Source organism: Centruroides sculpturatus, unplaced genomic scaffold (genome assembly GCF_000671375.1).
Source record: "Centruroides sculpturatus isolate CEXI.00-Female unplaced genomic scaffold, Cexi_2.0 scaffold466, whole genome shotgun sequence".
Lineage (NCBI taxonomy): Eukaryota > Metazoa > Arthropoda > Arachnida > Scorpiones > Buthidae > Centruroides > Centruroides sculpturatus.
In genome coordinates, this window is record NW_019384737.1 from 193,034 (window position 1) to 219,101 (window position 26,068).

At 29.2% G+C, this 26,068-nt stretch overlaps 1 protein-coding gene across 2 annotated transcripts in view; it reads right to left on the reverse strand.

The window, feature by feature from the left end:
- Positions 1–26,068, reverse strand: part of LOC111628290 (GTP-binding protein 2-like) — a 66,640-nt gene that overhangs the window by 8,102 nt on the left and 32,470 nt on the right. For both annotated transcript variants that reach the window (XM_023372044.1, XM_023372045.1), the window contains exons 2-5: positions 16,951–17,143; positions 6,436–6,626; positions 4,813–5,167; positions 1,342–1,544 (exon numbers count right to left, since the gene is read on the reverse strand). In XM_023372044.1, the coding sequence (XP_023227812.1) occupies positions 1,342–1,544; positions 4,813–5,167; positions 6,436–6,626; positions 16,951–17,143 (942 nt within the window). The remainder of the gene's footprint in view (positions 1–1,341; positions 1,545–4,812; positions 5,168–6,435; positions 6,627–16,950; positions 17,144–26,068) is intronic.

A 26,068-nucleotide genomic window follows, 5' to 3' on the forward strand; every position in this document is an offset into this window, starting at 1 on the left:
TTCCTGGATTTTTTGATCCAGCTGGATACATTCCCAGATTCCCAGAATGGCAGAACTGTTGTGCAATGTTAGTAGAAATATGCATACCAACAAACTGAGACCATGTCCATATCATGACAATTTTAATGTAAAAATAAATTCCCAATATAATGTAAGCATAATATGAATAATATAAATAGGAATTATTATACTTTTAAGGATATTTTTGTTCAAATGATTTTATCCACAGGATAGTTTAACTTGTAGCTGCAAATTATGAATTAGTGGCATTTTGCAGGAACAATACTATTAAGCATATTTATTATTTGCTACACTTCAGGAGAGGTGTTTTTTTGTAAAAGTTTCATCATTCATAAAATCTAAAGGCAAATAATTGAAAATGTATTGGTATTGCAGGCTATCTTCTCATTCCTACGGTCACTTCCAACTTCATTTAGCAGATAAATAAGTTTGTTTCAATAAGCAGTATTAGTGCACAAAGTTTATATTGTTGTAAGCTTTGAGAGGGTTTTGAAAATCTCTCATGTAGCATGTACATCTATCATCATTTCATACCACTTAACCCATTGATGATATCTTGTCTTTCAAGTATATCCAGTTTTAATCTCTTTTTAACTACTAAGTTACAATAAAGAAATGCTGTATATTTATGTATACATGTTCACACAGATAGAAAAATATGTGAAACCAAAGACATTTGCATTTCTCTGCTTGTGATTAATTAGACTACACCAGAAAAGCTGCTTTCATTTCAGGCTAATTAAAACAGTTGCTCTTCTCAGTTTATGAAACATTGCAAACACAAGCCTTAGTCATGGCTCACCAATGAGTCGCATGATGAATTTTGCTCATGCACTAAGATCATCATGTGACTCATTGATGATGATCTTAGTGCATAAAGCAAAATTCATCATGAGACTTAATAAAGTTGAGACTATGATTCAAGAACTGAGTACTTTGTACTGGCCTAAGAATCACTTCAGTTTTCATATTCATCAATCCAATATAACACTGAATTATAAAATCCTCAGATTAAATGGAGAGTTATGCTAAAAGCTATCTCATTTGTCCATATACGTCATTATACATCTGCAGAAATTATGCATCTACTAAACATTTTGTTTCAAAGTTGATACTGTTGATATAATGTAATAACAATTGAAAAAAAAAGTAAGTGTTAAATACTCTATAAAAACACATTACAATTAAAAATAATATGATAATATGAATAAGATAACAAATAGTGGGATATAACAACAATTATAACAGCATAAATATGAATGAAAAAGTAAAGTAACTATGATAGGTATATTAAATTAAATATAAATTCAAAAACAATACCTTTTTACAACCTGGTCCTTTAAGAACCCTGTGCAATTGATTCAACGTAGACTGTAAGGCAGCAGGACTAGCTAAATCTATTTTGTTGACGACGACTACAATAGGAACTTCCAACGCCATTGCCAAGCCCAAGTGCTCCCTCGTCGTTCCTACTACTCCGCAGACAGCACTTACTACTAACATTGCAAAATGAGGAGAGTGGCCTGAAACAATTCATATTGATAAAATTTGTTGCATCTTAATAATAAGAAATTTCAATATCAAATTGAATTATAAAATAAACATTTAGATTAAAATTTAACATTCATAAACTTAAGTCCTTTTGTATTTATTAATCTCAACATCAGATAATTTTCATACAACACAACAGATATTGTCAAAATGATTAATTTTATAATGAAAGCATTCAAGATTTCATTTTTGCCCCAAACTGTAGTTCCATTTATAAAACTAATGGTACTTATCTGTTAAGAGGACGCCAGTTCAGTGGGGACACACGTTCTAACCTAATCTAACCTATTTTAATAAATTATCATAATTATTACCAATCAAATTAATAGTATAGGTTAGGTTAGGTTAGAACGTGCGTCCCCACTGTTTCCTTTTGTTTGCTGGAATCAGAGATGAGCCGCCATGACGGTATACGTATCTGGACTTTAACCGGTAAATAGGCAATATCTATCATCCTAATTAATTTTTCTTTTCATTTTTACAACCTTATCAGTAACTTTTTTTCTTTTTAGATTTAAATTTACTAGTCTATTGTTATTTTGATATTTTCATTCAAAATCACGACTTTGATCGCTATTTCCGACTGGCGTCCTCTTAACACATAAGTACCAAACTAATTAATTAAATCCAATTTCAACTGAAACTGAAGCAAAGCTAAAATATTTAATTTGTTTTTCCAAAGTAAACTTATTTATTGGCAAAAAAAAAATAACTGAAATCACATCTTTTAATAAAAAAAAAAAAACAACATTTTACATCCAGTTGTGGTTTTTATATGTTTTTATAACTATTATAAAAAAATATGCTGAATTATATATAATATACCTTATTTTCACAAAATGACCGGCATTCCAGGTAAACAGTGACAAAAATTTAAAATTAAATCAGATCTAACAAAACTAGTCATTAATTGAACATTAAAGAAAACATTCTTCTCAGTACAATAAAATAACAACATTGTAATTTAAATGACTTAAAATTAGGAAGACAGTTTTCATTTACAAGACAATAAAACATTTAATGACTTACTAACAGTGGTGGTGTTGGTGGTGATGGTGGTGATAAGTCAGTGTGGGATACACTAACCTTCTACCCCAACCTTAAAAATACCACCTTTCTCTCAAATTTCCCAGAAAGCCAATGTTAATAGGAGTAAGTCAAGCTAAACTTGCTGTAAATTAATATGTTTATTTTTGCATAAAGCATTTTCAGAATTCCAAGAATATTTTACATAGTTAGAAAGAAGACAACAAAATGAAGAAATTAAACACACAATTGCTGTTTTTGATGTAACACCAAGTTTCACAGTTTTAGAATAAAAACTCGTTCATTTTATGTGATGTAACTTGTTTGTTTCTTTTTTAATGCCCCCTCTAGAGAGGGGTGCATAACCTCATGTAAATCAGCATGCCATACGGAAATATCTGAATTTCCTGGTCTCCCCAGATTAAGGTTTCTCATTTCCCGGTCTTTTGCTTGTCCTGGGATTACAGGAAAGAAGTGAACTGTTTCCCGGGATATAATTAATTATTTTTAAGATATAAAATAAATCTTAAAATCGAATAATATAATTATTTTTAAGTAACTTAACACAATCTGCAACCTCCAAAATAATAATAATAATAATAATAACTTTAACACAAAATAAGAAAATAGTGAATTTTTAAGAAATTTGTGGGATTTCGCGGGATGAGAAGAATCTCTGGTTAAAAAACAGCCAGGTGAAGAAAGCCTACTCCAGGTGGACTGACATACCAATCATTCCATGAAAATATGGTAGTAGTTAAATATTAAGAAGATAATTTCAAACTGTATCTACTCTGTATAAATGGACAAAAATTATCTTCTATGTCTTTCTTTATAATTTCCAAAGAATGTGATAAGCAAAACAAAAATACCATTGAATTCTTTACATAATACAATTTTATTTACATTGCTTGTGAAAAAGCAGATCTTGTAAATAATTGCCTCTAAGTTTGCAAATTATTGTTGTTTCCAACTTCAAAAATGGTAATTATCAGTCATTATAAAAGAGCTTCCAATGGGGTCAATAAAACTTTGCAAATATAAAATTATGTATTAAAAATTTTTTTGTTTACAAATAAATTTAGGAAGCTGTTTTTAAAAATGATGTATGAGGGCCATTGCACACAAATGTACAGTGGTACCTCATACTCTGAATGTTTCAGAGTTTGAATGTTAAATTTAAGAGAAATTCAACCCAGAGTTCAATGCTTCCACATTCAAACTGTGCATGCAGTGAAAAATGCTCTTACTGCATAAACACCATATGTTATATGCCCAATTTGTCTATTGATCTCACAGTGAAAGCATCTCTTGCATTATGCTCATGTTTTCTGTGGATTATGTGCTTTATTTTTGGCATTTTTGATTGTATATATAACCACCTATCTATTAACCTTGGCATCCTGGAAATGTGTGAAAGCAATGAATCATAAGAGGACAGTTGTAGTATTGACTATTGAGATAAAAAAGGAACATGTATTTGATTGGCATTCTCACAAATAATCTTCTTGGAAATAATATTACCAGCCAATTGCTTCTCATTTATCCATATTAGAAAGAATTTTCTCATGACCTTAAGAAATGAGACATTATATTTACTGTATGTTAGTCAGTAGTGGCAATTTTCACTTTACTATACAGTATTTACACATTTTATTTATTGTTTATGTTTTAATTTATTGTTTAGGGCTTTTAATTGTAATCAAAACTCTTCTAAAACTATATTTTCATAAATTCAAACAAAATAAAATAGCAAGAAAACTGCACAATGTTAAAGACATTACATAAAAATGAAAACCAGAAATGGAAAATGGAGATGATTGGATTTATACAGTACAAAATAAATATAAATTCATTAAGCATTTACATAAGAAACCAAATTCTGGTTTCTTATGCAAAAAAATAAAATGTTTCTTTTCTGAATAAGTAATATCTTATAGATATGGTAATGCTTAAAAAAATTTTCTACACATTCTTAGCTAGACAAACTGTATTGACTGTAATAATTGTACAAAAGTATATAACTATAGCAACTGTATTGGCCTAGTTATAGTCATACATACAACAGCAACGAATCAAAAATAGTTCAACATATCTACAGATTTGTTTAAATATAAATAATTAATATGTGCTATACTTTATACTATTATTATTAACTTAAAACAAGATTTCAGAAGATTTGAATATATAAAATATATTCTGAATATAACTCACCAGTTAATCCAAAAACAGTTGTTCGAAGATATTTGTGATGGCCAGCCAGATCAATGAATGTTATTAATTTTGATGAGGTTTCGCAGATTTCTTCAGCAGTTCGGCAGAGACCGTAAGTCACTGGTGAACCATGAGAATTAAATCCAAGAATTTCACGACTGATGCTAGATGTACGACCACTTTGAATTTCATGGAGATGGCGAAACAAATTTAATCTGGCACTACCATGCCCATTATCGGGTTCACCCTGAGTCAGAACGCCCAGAAGTGTACTTTTTCCAACATCCATATTCCCTAATACGGCAACACGGAGTTCTATAGTCTGCTGATCGTCCGGCACTTTTCGTACTAACACCTTTTAAAAATATAATTTTAAATACCAGTTAAAATCTCATTGAATTTATGGCACTTTATAATTAATTGAATAATCTATTAAGGCAGTAATTTTTTTTGCAGAAATATATCTATACATTTTCAATAATCTGAAAAAAATAAGTGTAGGAAAAAAAAATTATTATTTTTAGTTATGTAGTTTCTTACATAATACACTGAAAATAAAAAGTAAATAATATTTTGGAACTTAATTTATTACAGGCTTAGGCACAGAGAAGTAGCCCGTCTGTAGCTTAGCAAAAATGCAGAACAATACAAAGTAATAAACACAAAAGCCAACTGCTGGTATCACTGTCATAGAAAATGCAACAGATGACCACTTTCAGCCTTTATACACAGCTATACTCATCAAATCATATTTAGGAATACCTGGTGTAACATAGTGACATCAATGGCAGTGATTGTGTGGCTAATGATGTCCCATCATTCTTGTATTGCATGTGAATTTGCATAATACAGGACACTGAAGTTCAATGAACATAACAGTCCCCTCAATATAGTTTGCTCACTCCATGTGATACACTGGTTCAAGTCTTTGGCACTAGACAGAGGCTACTTTTTTGTGCACCACCCTTTGTTTTAATACACTTTTTTGTTAGTAATGTGCATAATTAAGATGACATTAAAATTAGAACTGCATTCCATAAACTAAGAGAAGTTTATCTATAATTGATAGTTTTTAATATAGAATATTTGTGAAGTTAATAAATGACTTGCGTTTTTTTTTACAAACAAACAAATTTTACAGTTGGGATAGTCAGTCAATTGACTAGTATTATTCTAAATTCATTATATTACAAGATATTGGAAAGTTTGATTATTCTTAATTAAAACTTAAATGCATGTAGTGTTTACATATAAATATTTAATGTTCACCAATCTCTGAGTGAGTTCTCAATAGTGTGTGGTAAGTCCTAACAAGAGCTAATTATAGTGCTTGTATAATTAACCATAGGATTTTAAGTAAATTTACTAAAATATATACTGTTATGTCTAAAGATTATTTTATAATCCACTATTAGCTTTGAAACTATTAATAATAAATTACTTTAAAATCAAACTGACTTTTTACTCAGAGAGCAGTTAACACATAATAAAACACTATCCTTTGTAAAATCTTCCAAATATCACTAAATTATTCATATGTTTTATTTATTCAAAATTTTAAACATATTAATTTGGTAAACAATATCACCATATACTATAAACTTTTTCAGACTGGAAACTCACCTCAGCAGCTTTCCTGGGTTCTTCATTTAAATTAACAGATACCGTTCGTTCTCTTAATACGGTAAGAGTTGCTCCAAGTTTTTCTGCCATTAAATAAAGAGTATGTAAAGATGCAGCCATTTCCTTTGAAGTTAAACCAACCAGCATCCCTCCATCTTCTACACCAATTTCATAAATAGCTTCCCCTTGACCTAAACAATAAAAATTTTTAAATATAATTGAATCCTATTAATATTAAATTCTGAAATCAAGAAAAACTTGATCATCCACAATAACTGTTGCAAAAACTATTTGAAATAAATAAATTTATAGAAAATAAAATTTTTGATTAAAAAAATACACTTCCTAATAACACTTTCTAAACTTTTCACAATTACCTTTCACACCCTCAGTTTGAGAGTGAATTTTTAAATTTTCATTTTTGGACTAGTTCAAAGTACAAAAAAAAATTACAAACACAATAAAATTTGATTATCCAAAAATATCAGGGTGGGATAATTTTGGATAATTGGTCACATTTGGAATGGAAAAAATATAATGGTATTTTACATTTATTACAAATATCTTTAATTCTAGTATAGATGTTCTTTGACATGCAATGGCCAATGTGAGTGAAGCAAAAGTGTGAGAAAACAGAATTTGAATTCAAGCTGCTCTACTAATGGATAAATGATTTTTCCTGAGGCTTTTTTATATATACCATTTTATATCTTCTTATGTTTTACAGTGTACTCATTATGTCTGCAAATTACCACATTGTGTCTTAATGAAAAACTTAAGATAATATCTAAGCATGACAGTTACGGCAACCACTAGTAAGTTTGGGCTAATGCAATCTATGATAGTCCAAACTCATGTTACATAATATACAATATGGAATGTTATGTACTGTATAACCTTGCATATAGCCTATTTTTTATTCATTTGTTTTTATTTTGACTTATGATGTGCTTGTCAGAATGTAACACCATTGTAAGTCAAGGAGAGACTATAAAGTAAAACAGTAAAAAAGATTGACAGTAAAAGATATAAATCTCATACACATAAGAAATACTAAAAATAATTGTCTAATAATTTACTAAAACCAAGCACTAATACATTTCAATGTACAATGTTGTATTAAGAAGATCAAAAACCTAAACTATGATTAAGACAGATTAATAAATATTTACTGTATATTTTCAAACATTAAATGAATATGTTTTTGTTGTTAAAGCCAGTATAGTTACAGAAGAGACTCTACAGTGTACTGAAAAAACTGAGTTCAAAGAAAAAATATCTAATAATAAAATTAACCACTCAGCAGTGAGCAACAAATACGAGGGCTGTTCGGAAAGTTTGCAGCCTCAAATAGAACAAACAAACAAAATAATGTTAAAACTTTTTTTATTTTTTAATGTAGTCTCCTTTGTTAGCAATGCACTTATTCCAGCGATGTTCTAGCTTTTTTATGCCATCACAATAGGTTGATTTGTCAAGGTGTGCAAAATACTCGTTCACTTCAGAGATGACTTCATCATTTGAGTGGAATCTCTTTCCAGCCAAGAATTTTTTTAGGTTTGAAAAAAAATGGAAGTCACTGGGAGCCAAATCAGGTGAGTACAGTGGATGTGGAACTAATTGGAAGCAAAGTTTGTTTATCTTTTGTTCAGTGATTTTGTGCAGGTGCATTATCATGGTAGAACAGAACCTTTTTCTTCTTCAAGCGTGGCCTTTTTTCTTCGATTTCTTTCTTCAATTTTTCCAAAAGTTCACAGTAATAGACAACATTAATGGTCTTTCCTCTTTCTAGGTTGTCAATAAAGATGATGCCTTTAGCATCCCAAAAAACCGAGGCCATCACTTTCCCCGCTGATGGAACTGTCTTTGCCTTCTTTGGTGGTGGCAAACTGTGGTGTTTCCATTGCTTCGACTGTTCTTTTGTTTCAGGAATGTAGTAATGGATCCATGTTTCGTCAGTAGTCACAAACTGACACAAGAAATCCTGTGGGTTTTTCTGGTAGAAGTCCAAACACTCCTTTGACATCAAAGTGCAAACACGTTTTTGCTCAGTGGTCAGCAGACACGGCACCCACCTTGCTGAGACCTTCGTCATACCCAAATTTTCGGTTAGGACGTGGTGCACTCAGTCGACAGAGATGCCTATTGTCTCAGCTATCTCACGCGTTTTCAAACGGCGATCTGCTAATACCAAATCGTAAACTTTGTCAATATTTTCTTCAGTGACAGCAGTTGACTGTCATCTTCCACACTCTCTCTGCCAGATTTAAAAAGGGCTGTCCGCTGCAAGGGTCATCTTCCACACTCTCTCTGCCAGATTTAAAAAGGGCTGTCCATTTTTTCACAGTGGTGTATGAAGAAGCAGACTCTCCCAAAACTTCATCCATGTCAGCTTTGACTTGAGATGGGGTCAACCCTTTTTTCGTCAGGTATTTTATAACTGCACGAGTTTCCGTCTTCTCCATTTTTGACAAAGCATGTGCACACTGACTATCTGCTAAGCTGTCGTGGCAAAACTTTTTGACAAATCAAGTGGAAATTGGTATCATATCTCTAGCAAAGATGGCTGAATTATTCCCGCCAAAAATTAAATTGATCGCAGCGCCGTATATAGGCAAGGCCGCAAACTTTCCGAACAGCCCTCGTACATTCGTCAAGGGCAATCGTGAAGCAGTGGTGAGGGACAAATATATACGTCAAATTCTTTTGGGAGTTATTGCCAAAAAGTAGCCTAAAACTACCGCAAAAAAAATTCACATTAAAAAATGAATTATGTAACAATAAAAAAAAGACTTTTCTTTACTAGATATAACTGTTTACAAATTTTTTTTCTGAAACAGTAATGAGAAAAAAACACATGGAAAGTACTTTAAAAATTTTGCACATTTATTCTCAATTACTAAGGGGTAGCACCATACCTAACTATTCCACTGTTGAAAGGTTAATTAATAAATCCTGTAAACTATTTAAATTTTAATAATTTAATTTCTTTTAAAAAAGGGTTATTTCTCTAACAATTTAGCTTAGTTTGCAAAATCAAATCTTAATTTTTTATGCTGTACACAATCTTTTAAGCAGAAATCTGAATATTCAAATATGGTAACTATTTATCTGATACTTTAGTACAAAAATGGTACCCAATATTCAGCACTAGTTCTAGGAAACATTATATAATTTGTGAACTGTTTTAAGCCTCTCAATGTTGGATAAGGAAAATATCTATTTTGTTTGCCATGTTTGATAAATGTCAGTATTTTGCTATATATTATTGGCACTGTTATAAGAAAAGGTCTCTTCCAATTGGTTAATATTATAACATAGCTTTAATTTATGATAAAAGCATATAATGGGATACTTTGTTTACACTGATATTACTAAGACTATCTATTAAATTATAACAAAGATTTTATAATAAGAAATGTTAATTTGTAACTAGTTAATAAAAATTAAAAAATTTATAGTTATTGGCTCTTACAATATTTCAAGAAAAGAACTATTTAAAATATACCAGCAAAATTTAATAAAAATATATTTCACGAACTAAGAGATCCTTAAAATTTTAAAGCACCTATCTCTCCAGGAATAAAGATAAAATTATCATAGCATTGAACATGACTTAGTTATCCAGTAACTTAAATTCCCAAAGAATTACTACATCTACGAATGATCTGATTAGTCTAAAACACAGAAATCCTGGAAATATATAAAACCAATAGAAGCTATGGATTTATTAACTATCAAGATAAAGACCCTTTTTCCACACATGGATATTGCTTTGTAAATGTTGATATAAAATTATTATTTTGTCATGCCAGATTTCTATCAGATAAAAGTTTAAGATAATCTTTTGGCATTAATACAGTTTCATAAAAATCTCGCAAGCACTTTCGACATGTATAGAATGTCTTCTTCAGGCAAAATGAAAACAAATTTTAGAACGCTGATATAAAATCTAGCTTAGTTGAGATATTTTGTTTCATATTTAATGTTAACAATCAATCCATGTTGCTGTTTCACCTCTGTTCTATTTATTTGACATTTTAAATTTAAAACTGAAATATAACGAAATTACGTAGGGCTCTAACACTACTATTATTATTAATCAAATGCCAAGTAATATGGCACTAGAGGCATGCATTAGGTATCATCTCTTGATAAATTTAATATTTGTAATTTCATAAATATTTTAATAAGCCATCACAATAGGTTGATTTGTCAAGGTGTGCAAAATACTCGTTCACTTCAGAGATGACTTCGTCATTTGAGTGGAATCTCTTTCCAGCCAAGAATTTTTTTAGGTTTGGAAAAAGGTGGAAGTCTCTGGGGCCAAATCAGGTGAGTACGGTGGATGTGGAACTAATTGGAAGCGAAGTTCGTTTATCTTTTGTTCAGTGATTCTGGCGGAATGTGCAGGTGCATTATCATGGTGGAACAGAACTTTTTTCTTCTTCAAGTGTGGCCTCTTTTCTTCGATTTCTTTCTTCAGTTTTTCCAAAAGTTCACAGTAATAGACAGCANAGACAAAACAGTTAAATGAAAGATTTATTTTAACTAACATATTAATCAATATAATTTCAGATAGGAGAAATGTTATTAGAACTGTGTGTGACAGAATTAGAAGATGTGGCAGCCGATACAGATGTTACAAGAATGCGACCTCGTCCAGTCATACAAGAATCCAGTCATCCGTATATTGACGACATTACTTTGACTGGTCATGTAAAAATTCCAGGTTGATGATAATTCATTATGTCGAAACTATTTCTGGATCTTAAATATTATCTAAAATTTTAATTTAATTATTACAATTAATGTTTAATTTTTACAAACTTTCTTTATCAATCAGTTTTTTGACTCTTAAGGATTCTTTTTTCTATTTTTTATTAAATTGTGCACTACAGTTTATTCAAAAATTTCAATAGTATCTTAAAAGTAATGAAAAACTTACATTTAAACGTGAGAAAATCAAATATAAAATTTAAAAATGTAAAAATGAAGTAAATGTTACTCTTGACGTAAAGTTTAAAATATAATTTAAATAAGAACATTCTCTTTTTTCAGGAGCGGAAAGTCTCAGAGTTGAATTTGATCGTCAGTGTTCCACAGAGAGACGTCATGATCCATTAACTATAATGGATAGTTTAGGAAGAATAGTGGCGATTAAATCGGGTAAAAAGTTTCAAATTACAAAAGAATAAATTAGAGGCAATACTTATCAAATGACCTTATGCTATTATTATTGTAAAAAAAAACATGCTTATATTTTTAATTATTATTTCTTTTTACTGATCACCATACTGCAATGTGTAGTTTGACTTGCTTTAATCTATTTGAAATCAGATGAAAATGCAGAAGATGTTTTATAAGTTCTAATCTCCTAACTTATTGTATTTTACTAATGTTTGCAAATATCTTTTTAGGTCGAGAGTGGTTCGACTGGGCCACGGAACTGCATGTGAATGGTAACGAATTACGTTGGAATTTCAGTAGTGATGGATCAGTGAATGGATGGGGATGGCGTTTCACTGTCTATCCTATAGTGACACCAAACACCGATAAGGAGGCACTTTCAGATCGGTCCATCATGTCTCAGCCACTGATCGAACTGGTAATGTGCCTGTTGGATTCGTCTCTGGAAGGTTGTGCGGATCGTGCCATAGTTTCACGTCTGGCTGCGGCACTAGCGGCCTGTGCCCAATTAAGTTCATTAGGTAATGTTATAATTTATTGACCGGAACTTGAGAAACTTAACCTTAAATTATTAAAATATGGTAAAATATATATTATATTATAGTGCCATCACAGAGAATGTGGGTTCTACATCGACTCAGACGTCTCATGGCGTCGGGATTAGGAAAATCTTTGAACATTGCAGAAATATTAGCAAGTAGTCATTACAGTGGAATTTCTCCAGATGAGGCCATTTCTCAATCATTTGTAAGTAATTAATTTAAAGTTCTTTTATTTTAAATTTATAGAATGGATAAGAAATGTCATAAATTATAAATGAACATATATTTAATACTATTTAATTATGAAGATATAGTTGAATCATTTTTAATATGAATATTTAAGAAATTCAAATTGCTAAATAATTGCTCTTCTTTGGCAATATTCCATGTCATTTGACGGTATCACACTTTTCTCTTTAATTTATATTATACTTCTTTAATTACTTTAGCTTTTCTAGCTAAACAGAAACTGGTGTACAGTACATTCCACATTTGGACATTATAAAAACATAAAAGCTAAACAACTTCATTATCTAATCTGAAATACATGGTGTCTAAAAGATACTGTGTAATGAGAAATTTGTAATGACATTAAAGTCATATATACAACATTGGATATGAGACCCATAAGTCGTATTTCCCATATTTCCATTTTGATAGGGAGATAGCATTATCGCTTGCTTACAGATAGTTTTTGGACAGTTTACAGACAATTTCTATATTCAGCTTTTATATGAAGCTGAACGTAGAAATTGTCTGTAAACATATTAATAATACAACTGAGATTAAATAACTTTTCTGAATACATTCATAGTATATACATTAATTGTACAAAAATTTGTTATTGGTGCACCAATTTCAACTTCTCTTCATATTTTAAAAGAATGAATATGGTGTATGCAAGAACTATACAATAAATCTGAAATGTTTGTAAAGTACTATTTGATTTTTATATTTGACATGGAACTATGTGCCAGTAAGGTGTTCGGGACTATCGCTGAACTTTACAACCGTTAACCTAATGGGTGCTTTACGCGGGTTCATGGTTAGTATGCCAGGCATGGGATTACACATGCTCCAGAACTATGTACACGGGTCGGTAAGGAACTCAATTATTCACTATATACAAATTAGTAAGAATCAAAAACAATTCAATGAAAAGAAACAATTCGAAAAAACTCGACAAAAATAATGCAATTTACTTACTATAACTTATGAATTATTCCCCTTGGAACTCAACAATATCAATCAATTAAACTAGGTACAACAAATCTTACAAACTACAATCCTATCTGTCACCTCAATACTAGGAACCTTTTCTCTTTATCCACTTTCCTTCAAATTACTCCTCTCGCTATCCTCAAGACTTGTTTTTGACTTCTCTCTGGAAAAAACCTCGCTCTATCCCTGGCTGGGACTCACCTTGCTGTCTTCTCTGGTTGTGCTCGTTTTATACTCTAAGGTGACATCACAATTATGTCTGGAATCACTCCCCTCGTTTACATACTTTACTTCTAACAACAAATTTGCATGTCTTTTCCTGTGCAGTCTAGTTTCTGACATTCTCACAAAATCCTTTTATATTATTCTTTTTTATTACATATTCAGGATGTTTATTTTATCAAGGTTTAGTGAGTTTTCTACTTTGTGCGTCTGGTGTGTTCCCCCTTCTTCCTGTGGAACTTCTTTCAAACTTCTGCCTGGGAGCACAAGTGCATGTTAGTTTCCCTACAACACTTTGTCTATTCGGTGAGTTGGTTTTTTCCTTTGTCTTTTTTTGTGTCTTTTTCATTACTAAGGTGAGTGGTGAGGGAACCTTTGTCCTAACTAAACATAAACCCCAAACAAAAATAGAATAAAAATCAAAATAAAAATTAAATAATAATACAGCTCGGACTCAGTTCCTTACATGTTTTGTAATATTTCAGTAGATAATTACAGAAATAGTTTAATAAATTTGACAAAAAAAATCATTTGTGTACATTGTGAAACTATTGTTTTAGTATATTTTTAGATGTCTTTAACAGAGTACCATTCTTTCTACTCTAAAGAATAAATAAATAAAAATCATTTGTTATATTTCAATAAGTAAATATATAATTTTGCATTACTTTTCAGTCACTCAATGATTCTGCGCTTTCCTCATTAGTCAAAGGATTGCCAGAAGCACTACTGCGACAATATGAGTACGAAGATCCTATTGTTAGAGGAGGAAAACATCTAATGCATAGTGATTTCTTTAAGGTAATTCATCTTTTTTAACTTAATTTATAAAATAAAATATATTATATTTTATAAATTAAATTAAGAAGGAATTTAAATGTAAGAGTGAAGATATTTTGCATTATATCTTTGTTCTTACAGTTTCTTAATTGTCTTTACACATAATATCTGTTATATATTTGTCACATTGATTTTGTTTCAGGATTATCTTTTGTAACAAAAACCTTTATGTTTAATTTTTTAATGACACAACCGCAGTATATTTTACCCAAATTAAATATAATTCTCATTAAAATTGAACAGATATTTGGATCAGAATATATGATCTGATGAACTAAGAATAATGCTTTATTGTTGACAAGTTGATAATTTGTATTAAGGCCTTGTATTGTACATGCCATATTAAAATACTACAAAGAAAATTTACAATAACATTTCAAGAATAGCTCTGTACAAAAATTAATAATACAGTTTTAATTAATAACAATCAAATTTCATTACTTCCAAAAAAGTGATGTTTATTTCAAATTTTGTAAGTCCTGTTGATGGACTCAAGTGATTTAAGTTGAACGTACTATCACAGAAGATGAATTATCATGCTACAAAACTTGCATATATTCATATATAAACATCTCAAAGCCAGATTTTAATAAAAAGCCAAATGATTGAGTTACTTTACCAATACTATTAATAATTAAATACTGAGTAATTTAGTACTACAGGTAGGTATTAGAGAGGTTGAGGTGCACGTATTCAGCCCAAAATGTGAACGGTGAACAGATGCCGCCATCTGGCAAGTCTAGAAGGTTGACAATGACGTTTGTTATGTTTAGCATGGCGAATAGAAGTTGGGTTTAAACTTCTTCATTTTTTTGTGTTTGTGGTTAAAATTATGACGTATTTTATTAAAATAATGATTATTTAAGCATTTACGAATAATAATGTAAAGAAACAAATGATTTTAATCCAGAAATTATGTAATTATTCAATTTTTTAGCAAGTGATGTGAAGTGCCTATAGACTTTACATATATTTGTCTTCATAATAGCTTATCTTAAGGTATGTTTGTTCTTCCATGACATCTACTGTCAACAGTGTAATATGTTTGTAAATTTTCAAAAAGTTAATTTTTCAAGCTGCTTTTGAATTTACATAAGCCACTACTTCCCTCGACAAAAGTATGAGGTAGTCCTATCGTCCGATCATACAGTAGAAGACACAATGCTGATAAAAAATAATTATTTAGTGATTAAACATCCTATAAATACTTTTAAAAAGTTTAATTTGTTTATTTATTTTTGCTGGTAACCCTCGATGTTAAATGTATCTGCCATTTTTTTAACAAATTTCCCGTGAGTCAATGCGCGACGTTCACTGAGTCACGTGATGTTGTGAACGAGTGCCGCAAGGTCTTTTACTTGGACTTAAAATGTAAATCATGTACTTTTGCTTGCTGTACAAGTTTAACATTTGTACTTGTGCCTCAACCTCTCTATTAGGTGCCATCTCTTATTAATTTAATTATAATTATTAAATTTAATATTTATTGAATAATTAATAATATTCTGGAAGAGAAAAATTGGGCTGGAGTCAGACTCAAACCTGTAACTCCTGCTTACCGTGCTGATGCATTACCAGTTATGCTACCCAAGCTGCCAGTCTGGTTTCCTCTTCCAGACATTCTATATTATTTAATAAATATTAATTTAATTATAATTATTAAATTTAATAAGAGATGGCACCTAATGTCTCCCTCTAGTGACAAATTATTTAATAATTAAATATAATAATTGCAGAAAAGTAGCCCAACATATTCCAGTGGTTGTTTGGCTTTACAAATTTATCAGGTGTGGTGACATTTGTTTACAATCTCTAAAAACAACTCCAAGTTTCTGGCATCATAATGTCACACAATGATTAATGTACAAGATTCAATGAGGCTAGACATAAGATGGGCATCTCTCTCAGATTTATATGGCATAAGTAATTTATCAAAAATGTTAGTGTCTAGGTGGAAGTAGGTGAAAAATATTTATTGAGTTTAGTATTAAAGTTCTAGTGATAAAATTTAAATGATATTATTTAAGTTCCCAGCCCTAATATATCAATATATGTATTGATTATTTAAATTGTTAACATTCTGTACATGTACTGTACTGTACATTCCATTCTAGATTGTGTTTTCCATATTTATTTTGAATGCATTGAATAATATTCAATTTAAGACTGTATGAACTTTTTAATAAGTTCAATCTTATGTAATTTAACAGTTGTTCAATTTCTGAATATTTTAAGCCGAAGATGTTCTGAGGCAGAATATAAATATAAATATTTCTTTCTGCAATAAAATTTGGCTACCTGAAATAAGCATGTTAGTATTGGTGTACACTAAAAAGCCAAACAATTAAAAATATATTAATTTAATTAATAGCATAAAAATAATCAAATACTTAAATGAATTTNTTTCCAGTCCAGTTAATATTTACTGAAATATAAATATAATTATGTCTAAATATATGTAGTTATGATTTTAATATCAGTAGATATTATGAATTCTAACCTTCTCTTAATCTCCATTTCATTTGCGTAACCAGATGTTCAAACCGACTTTTAGAGGGATTGACTAATTTCAACTTATATTCAATATTTCCTTCGGCAGCTTCTGGTGGTAAACATACTGGTAGAGGAGACAGAGAAGATGCCACTCCCTCATCCTGCGTTTCAGGATCAAATAATCCTACAAATGATTCCATCTGTAAAATACAGATCACTGAATTAAAAGTTATTCTTATTAACTCAATTATTTTTAATAAGAAAATAGTAAACTTACTACTGTTACTTTATATAACAAATGGTTAGAACATATATGAAATAAAATGAGACAAAATAGCTTAGCATTATAATTTAATTAAAGCAAATAAAAATGTAAACTGTCATTTAGATGACAGTTCAGATTTTTATTTGTTGACAATTTAATACTAAAAATAATACTTTATTACTTATTACATCAAATCTAGAATGTAAACTATTTTAATGTGTAAAAACTACATATTTGTATATATAAAGTGGCCAAAGGCTTAATTTTGAGGGTAAAAATAAGTTTTATAAAAAATTGTAAATGCTGACAAAATCTTCTTTAAGTCTAAAATGTTATTTTAAAAGTAAAATCTCATAACAGGAAACTTATGCAGCTTGTTACTAGATTTTTTAAATATAATTTATTAGTTGTATTCTAATAGCATGAATTCAATTCACTATAGTAAGATTTTAGTAGAATTACATTTAGCATATGTAGTTCATGAAATCATCTGATATTTACATAATCACGTAATATCATGTGAATATCAAAAATAAAAAATAATTTAAAATGTCTGAAATAAGATGTGATCTCCCCACTTCCTCAACTTTTATCAACCAAAATTTAATAACATCAATTCTCCTTATACATAAGCTACTGTGCCAAATTTCATTTCTTAATCATTACCCCCTTCCAGGGCTGACTCTACCATTTCAGCAAACTAGGCAACCGCTCAGGGCACAAGCTATAAAAGGAGTGCAAAATTTCAAGCCATGCTTTATTCATATTTTACTAAAATATTAAATTAAATAGTGATATCTGATTTCAGTATCGACTCATTTTCCTTATCCCTCATACTTCATACTATTTAACTCTTGGTTCTTTTTTGTTCCTTACCTAAATAATTTGAACTAACTATTATTTACGATTCAGTTAAGATAAATATTTTAAAACATTATTATGTCAGAAACATCTGAAGTGCAAAACATTTATCTTATATTGAATATGAGAATAAAATTTATGAAACATATCTTTTGATTGTTTACTGCTTATAATAATTTTATTACTTGCTGCTCTAATTCAATTTTGCATATTTTCGAGGTCTTGAATGTTAGGAGCTCCTGGGCCCAGGCCCAGTAGGCCCACACCTAAAGACAAGCCTGTTTAAGCTTCTCTTGTAGATCCATAGAGAGACTCAACAATGAGATGGTTGGCTCCAGATCAAAGAGTCCAAGTGTCTCTACTTTGTCCCATATGGAATTAGTATCTGTCCAGCAGCATTTGAACCAGACAACTTAGCAAGATCTTGGAAGTGGCTAACATGCTCTCTGACTGCATTGGATCTTGTTAAAATAATGTCAGGTTTATTACTCATGTGTTCTTGTTTGTTTTTTTGCTTTCACAAAGATGAGTGAGAACTTGAATGCATCTGAAAGCTATAACTGCTGTTCATATATTCCAATGAAGCAGATTTCACAGTATAACAAACAATTATTTATTGTGACATCATCACAATACCAGGCTGTAATTTTTAATCACATTTTTAATTTATTTAATTTAAAATATATGCTCTCCACCTCAAATTAGTAATGTCTTGCCCCTGTACATCATATTTTTCCTGTTAGCAACACAGTCAAGCTGTCAACTATTAACTCCTTTCAGGGGAGAAGTTTTGAATTAAAATAAGATGACTTCCAGTTTGCATTGATAGTTCATATATAGTTAATCAGGGTTTCCTATCCCTAACTTTTCATATATGGTCTTTGTCTTTCATCTGTCTAACTCCATTCTTGAGATTAAGGAAAGACAGATGGATGACAGTGGGAATTTATAGGTCTACAATTTTTTCAAATAGCTGCCCAATGATTCAGTTGTAGAGTTATAATTTATTAAAATGATCAACAAATCTTTATCAAAAAATTAATCAAAATTTAAGTATTACATATATTTTGAGTCCATTATTCAAAAATATTGCTATTTACAGAAAGTCTGATTATAATTATTTATTTTCTGTTTGCAAAAAATTTGACTTTTAACCTATTAAAACAAAATCAGTAACTCAGACTTGTGAGTTAAGCCGAGAGAGAGTAAGTGAGGGGTGTATGTTGATGTGTTGAATCTATAGCAGTTCTTGTTATACATATGCATGTAAAAGACATTATTAAAAAACTCTTTAAATATGAAATAAAATAATTATTAGTCAATAAAATCAAAAACTTTGCAAATTAATTAATTCATCTCTTAATTAATTAATTTAAATTACATTAAAATTAATAAGCAACAATTATTTTTGTTTTTAATACTTGTAGACAAAATTCTATTATCTCTGTCCTTGTTTTAAAACTGTCACAAGTATGCAATCCTAGTAATGTCTTAAAAAATATAAAATCATCATTTAGTAAGTAACAGGACAACTTTTTATCATAGATTGTTTCTGGATGCAATTTGCAACATCTTTAGCTATTGTTGATAAATCATGATATCATATTATAATTCTGATATTCATGTATCTTACAACAGGCAAGGAACAAGAATTCACAAACAGAATTCATTAAATCTAAACTGTAAATGTGACAGATGGTATAAACTGGTTAATGTGCCATTATCATTTTAATCAATCCAGTTTTCCCTCTTCTATATAGCACATTTGCAGCGATTGATATTTCGATAATATTTGAATAATATAACTGTTTGAACTAATTAAATTATTTATACTGATTAATTCAAATTACTGATCATTTGCTTGCAAAATCAGCTACATAGTTTCATTACAATAAAGGTTTTTTATTAAAGCTTAATCCAGGATGACATATTTTGATTATTTTTGTTGTTGACTGTTCCTTGCTTACATAAATATCTGTTTACTTGATTATTTATATATAAATAATCAAGTAAACAGAGTTTAAAAATGTGGAATTTAGCACTCAAGGAAAATTAGTTTTTTGGCACAGAAAGAATTAGCAAAGAATTATCAAAACATTTATTTAAAACAATTCTGTTTATTATGATTAAAAATTAAGCTCATAACAATTTACCATGAACTCGTCTGGAACTATAATCAATCCATACAATTCCCAGAACTCTGCTTGCTCAATACTGGAGGAATATTTTACTAAAAAACTATTGTATGTTCAAATGTTATTTTTTCAAATTTTATTATTTTTATTTATATAGGAATTTTTATTATTTATACATTTTCTTTTGTTTATTTTTTTATTTTACTTTATCACCGTTCAAATTTTTTTAAAATTTATTTTATATAAAGTTTTAAGATTAATGATAAAATTAATGAAGCTAGAACAGATGATATCAAACTGACAGTTTATTTTCTCACTGTTTCTACATTTATGATTCTATGATTTTTCTTTACACGCTATATATTAAGAAACTTTTAAATTATTATACATTATTACATACATTCAGATATATAAACAGTCAGTAGCCAAAGTAAAAACTAAATAAAACTAAAAATACATCTGAAAAAGTCCATATATTGTGCATTATTCTTTGAACAGCTGAGCTATATTTAGACAGTTTTAATGGCAAAATCATATTCACTGTTCTTTTCCGAAAAATTTACTTTTAAAAAAGTTTTATTCCTCAATTTGTAGAAAAATGATTGATTATTGCATTTCATTACTAGACAAATGACTTCAACAATGAAAGATCTTTCAGAAATGTTTCTAAAGTTACTATAGAATTTCCAGAATGTAGATGATGATATATTTCTAAATCTAAATATTCTTTTGCTGATAAAATAAACATTTAAAAGAAATTTGTCATGATACACAGCAAAACTTCCAAAGATTACTACTCCAATACTTTCCTCCAGAATGGAATTTCTGGTCTGTATTACTAATGACATTTGATTCCTTTTGAAAGACCACCTCTTTATTCAACTAACATCATCTTACAGTACAATAATGAAAAACACTTCCTTTTACACAACCACATGGTCTAAAAGTGAAACTTTAATGTACTATATTCTATAAATGCAAAATACCTTAGAAACAGAATTTTCTCTTTCAACAAAACCACCACCAAAGATAGGAGAGCAAAGTGTCTGAGGCAAAGTTAATGTTAATGGACCTTTGTTTTCTATTGTTGATGCTTTTAACATTAACACTAAAAAAATACTTCAATGAAGCAAAGGAGTGGAAAAAATTTGAGATTTCTTTAATTATTGTAATTACAGTCACTATATGTAATTTTTAAATTAAATTTTACTGTAATGATAAAAGTACAGTATTTTTCTAAAATTTGAACATCTGTCTTTTGGAAACAATACAGTACATATCAGCCTAGTGATTCATCTTGAGCTGGCTCCATTGTTGTTCACTCTCTTGACCCAATTCACCTTACAGTAATGCTTTTTCTGAAAATTATCACAAAATTTAGAGCTCACAGCTTCATTTTTAAGTCAGTTGCAGTGCAGCAAAAGGAAGCTTTCTTTCCTTACTTCAAAAAAAAAAGGATTTCTGTAATTAAGCAAAGTGAAATTGGAAAATTACAACAACAATTGGCAAAGGGATGTAACTATAGAAAGATCCAAATCTAAGCAATTCTCACCAATAAGGAACTTAGAAAATGAGAGAAACACAAATGAGAATACCACAAGAATGTACTCAACCATAAGATGTCAACAGAGCAATTTTGTAGTAGTTCAATTGCAGCTATGGATGAATTAGGATTTTTTTACAAGCAATTCTAGACAAAACATTAATGACAAAAGAGGAGCAGTGCAAAGGCATAAAACCAACAAAACAAAGACTAACTACTACCTTGTGAGCAAACCTCTGCAGAGAAAATAAGTCATCACTGGTAATACCTACAACTCTTGAACCAAGGTGTTTCAAAAATATTAATATTTCACAGCTTGGTGTTCTAATGGCATGCAAACAAGAAACTGTGGATAAACTATGAATAAAAAAATCTGTTGTTAACTGTTAAATGATAAAATGTGCTGATCAAATTCTGTTTGTTGATAATGTCCCATACCACTACTATGAAAAGGTGTCACATTTGGAATTGAAATTCTTCCTAGCAAATGTAACATGTTTACAGCCACTAGATGTAGGTCACATATGCATTTAAAATTATTATTGAAAGATAATGTTGCCAAGATGGATGAAGTGAAGTCTGTGCATGAACTAACAAAAGCTGTCACTGTCACTAATGATGTAGGCTGGATGGATCAAAACTGGGCAGAAGTTACATCAGAAACAATAACAAACTTCAATAAAAATCAGTTTTGTTCCAAAAAATTTAATGTTTAATTCAATGTTCAATAAAAATTCAATGTTAAATAATAATAAACTTCAAAGACCTTTTGATGTTACAGATGAAGCTCAAAAGCATGAACTCCTTATAAACATTGATTTGCTGGTGCCAAATTTACATAATATAATGTTTAATTATTGGATTTTGGATTTGTATCATTTATAATATGAAGTAATATGTTTAAAATCTACATTGTTATACATTAATATATATTGTACAATACAGAATTTATTTAATGTATGCACAGTTCAACAAACATCTCTTTATTAATACTCAATATATAATTACCAGTAAATTGCATTAACTGCATTTTTTTTGTACCACAGTTTTCCTATGTTAATGTTAGTAGTTTAATATAATACCGTATAGTTTAGTGTACTGTACATCACAAAAGTACCTTTTCCTTAAAAGAGTACATCACAAAACAATTTTTTTCTTCTTTTGCACAATTTGGATGGTTGTATAAAACAAGTTTCACTCTATTTCAGGAATGTAATTCTAAAGCAAAATGTTTCTGTATAATCACAGTAGCTTTAGATTAAATTTCAATATTTTTCTCAAAATGATTGTATTTATATATAAAAACAAGAAACTTCTGAACAATAACAACAATCATCTTCAAAATATAAATTTTCAAAATATTTTATAAACAGTAAGTAATTCTTCAGACAATATTTAAAAAGAATATTTGACAACAAAAATTCCAGAAAAAAAAAGATTCAAGAAAACAATAAAAAAAAACAGTGATGAAAACAGCTCTAAAAATAACAGCATTAATAAACAAAACAATGTCAAAAAGTAAAGCATACAAAAACAAACTCCTTATTTACATGTACTACACTACTTGTTAGAGTAAACCCTGGCAAGAACACAAAAGAAATGCATGAAAATAAATACAGAAATAATAAATACTACACATATATAATCAGGATATGCTTGACATAGAATTAAATTTTTAACATAAAAGATATTAAATTAATAACAATATATTTTGTATTATAATATATTAAAAATGACTAATTTACAGAATTATTTTATGATATACAAACAAAAAAAAAAACACTTAATAGGAACCAACTAATACTGAAAGTGTTTCTTTATATCATATCACAACATTGAATTTAAGTTCTGGAGATGCAAATGATCAATTAATATCCTTATATATATCTAAAAATTATTTAACTTTTGGAACAGTTTTTTCCTTAGAAAACTTTGTGTCTTTTTATTAAAAAAACACTATGTTAGCTAATAACATAAATTTTATGTTATGCCTCTTATAACAAGTTTTTACTAAAGACCAAGATCATTAAATCAACTTTTTTCATAAAATCAATATAATGATAATTTTATAGAAATAAAAAAGTGATATTGTGATTCATGTTTAGCAAGTTCAAGTAGAACACTGAGGGGAAATAATAATAATAATAAAAATCACAATATTGCTATTACTTTCATTTATAATTTAAGAAGTATAAAATAGTTATGAATTCTATCAGTTTTGTAATATTACCAAGCCAATAAAAGTATATTTAAAATTATTTATTGTGACATTATCACAATGCTAGACCAAAATTTTTAATCATATTTTTAATTTAAAATATATGCTCTCCACCTCAAAATTAGTAGTGGCTTGCCCCTGTATATCATACTTTTCATTCAACAATATAATCGTGCTGTTCTAACATCTTTTAGGGGAAATTTTTTAATTGAAATAATGTGACTTCTCATTTGTATCAGAAGTTCATGTTTAGTTAATGGGGTCTCCTGCCCCTAATAGATATAATACCTGTTTCCATATCTGGTCTTGTCTTTCATCTAACTAACTCCATCCGAAAAAAGACATACAGACGAACAGATAACAGTGGGAATTTACAGGTCTATAATTTTCTCAAACTGCATCCCAATAATGACATAAATCCAGGGCTGTGGAGTCGTGTAAAAATCTACCGACTCTGACTCTTCCTTACCATCTGACTCCGACTCCATTTCATATACATAACAAGTTGGTAAGTAGAAGGGAGTCGGAGTTGGCGGATTTTTTGACGACTCCAACTCCGGCTAAAACACCAAAACTCTGACTCTGACTCCACAGTCCTGCATAAAATCTATATAAAATTAAAATCATTTAAATTTATATTGATAATAATAAGTACCATCTTTAGGTTAATGTAAGTTTGTGAAAAACATTTGTTTTTATTCAGTATTTCTTAAATTAACATTTTACTGCTGGATTTTCTGGTTTGGTGAATGTTTTAATAAAAGTTCAAAAAATTATAATGCATTTGTGTATTTCATTATAAAAAAAGTTACAAGAAGCAAAATACAACGATTGAAGCAGAATCTATTATTGATTGACAGGAAAAAACCGGTCTTAAATAACAAATGTACATGTAAAACACACTGTAATCAATAATTTCTAATCTGATTTTTAATTTCTTTACAATTTCAACTGGAATTTTTTAAAAAGAAAGAAGACATATTTTTTTGGTGTTTTTGCAAATGTTTAAGTGCAAAAACTATGCTAACCAATTTTTATGAACATTCAAAATTTAATCATTTCCTTATTTTTGCTTTTTAAAACAACAAATATTCATAAACATCCGTAAGTGAAAGTTATTTTGACTAATACAGATATCCTGTTATTTCAGAAATATAAAAACAAAACAAGCTGTCAAAATATAATATAGTAGTGTAAGAAAACAGGTTCTGGTGTTAAAGTAATATTTTCCAGTTACAGACCATTAATTCTCAATAATTTCCAGCTCAGCTCAGCTTAAAAATAAATATATCACACATGCAATCATTTCCATCATAAGTATAGTATCATCATTGTTCATGATTTGTTGCAGCAGTATTACATAAATAAAAATATAAATAAATTAAAATATTTAATTTAAATAACAATAGCAAACCTTTAAAAATCTCAAATTTATTTTTATTAGAAATTTATTACTTTCTGTACTATTTCATATCCTAATTTTTAAATGGTTTTTCTTCTAACAATACATAACAAACCTAAAGTTTAGGTGACTATACTTTGGGAAATGTCATATTAAAGTTCTTAAAAGAAGGACTGTATAAATATTTGCAATACCAAATAGATATAACACCTGTTTTTGTTTTATAAAACAAATTATATACTTAGTTAACAATGTCATAAGTTAATTTAACAAAATCATAAATTAAATATTTCTGCAGTTCAGCTTTATAAAAGTCCAATAATTCTTGTAGTTCTAACTCACTGAAAAACTTCTCCGCATAATCTTTACCGCTTTGAAATTTACTAGCAATAACATTTTCCCAACTTTCTTTTTTGTGAAGAGAGGTATGTCAGGAGTACTTGTTACCTCACACATTTTGCTTTCAAATGCACTTTGTAGGACTAATTTGTAGATATGATGACAACAGGAAAAACTATCCAATATTTGTTCAATGAGGATGAATGCACCACTTGTGGCCAGTGCTTGAGGCAACTGTATCACTACTAAGAATTTTTACATTGTTTTTCCAAACTCCAAACTGTTATTGCACTCCTGACGACCTGTGCTTGCTTTTTACCAGAAGCATTTTCTAATTTTAGATCATCAATGAACTGTTCTTT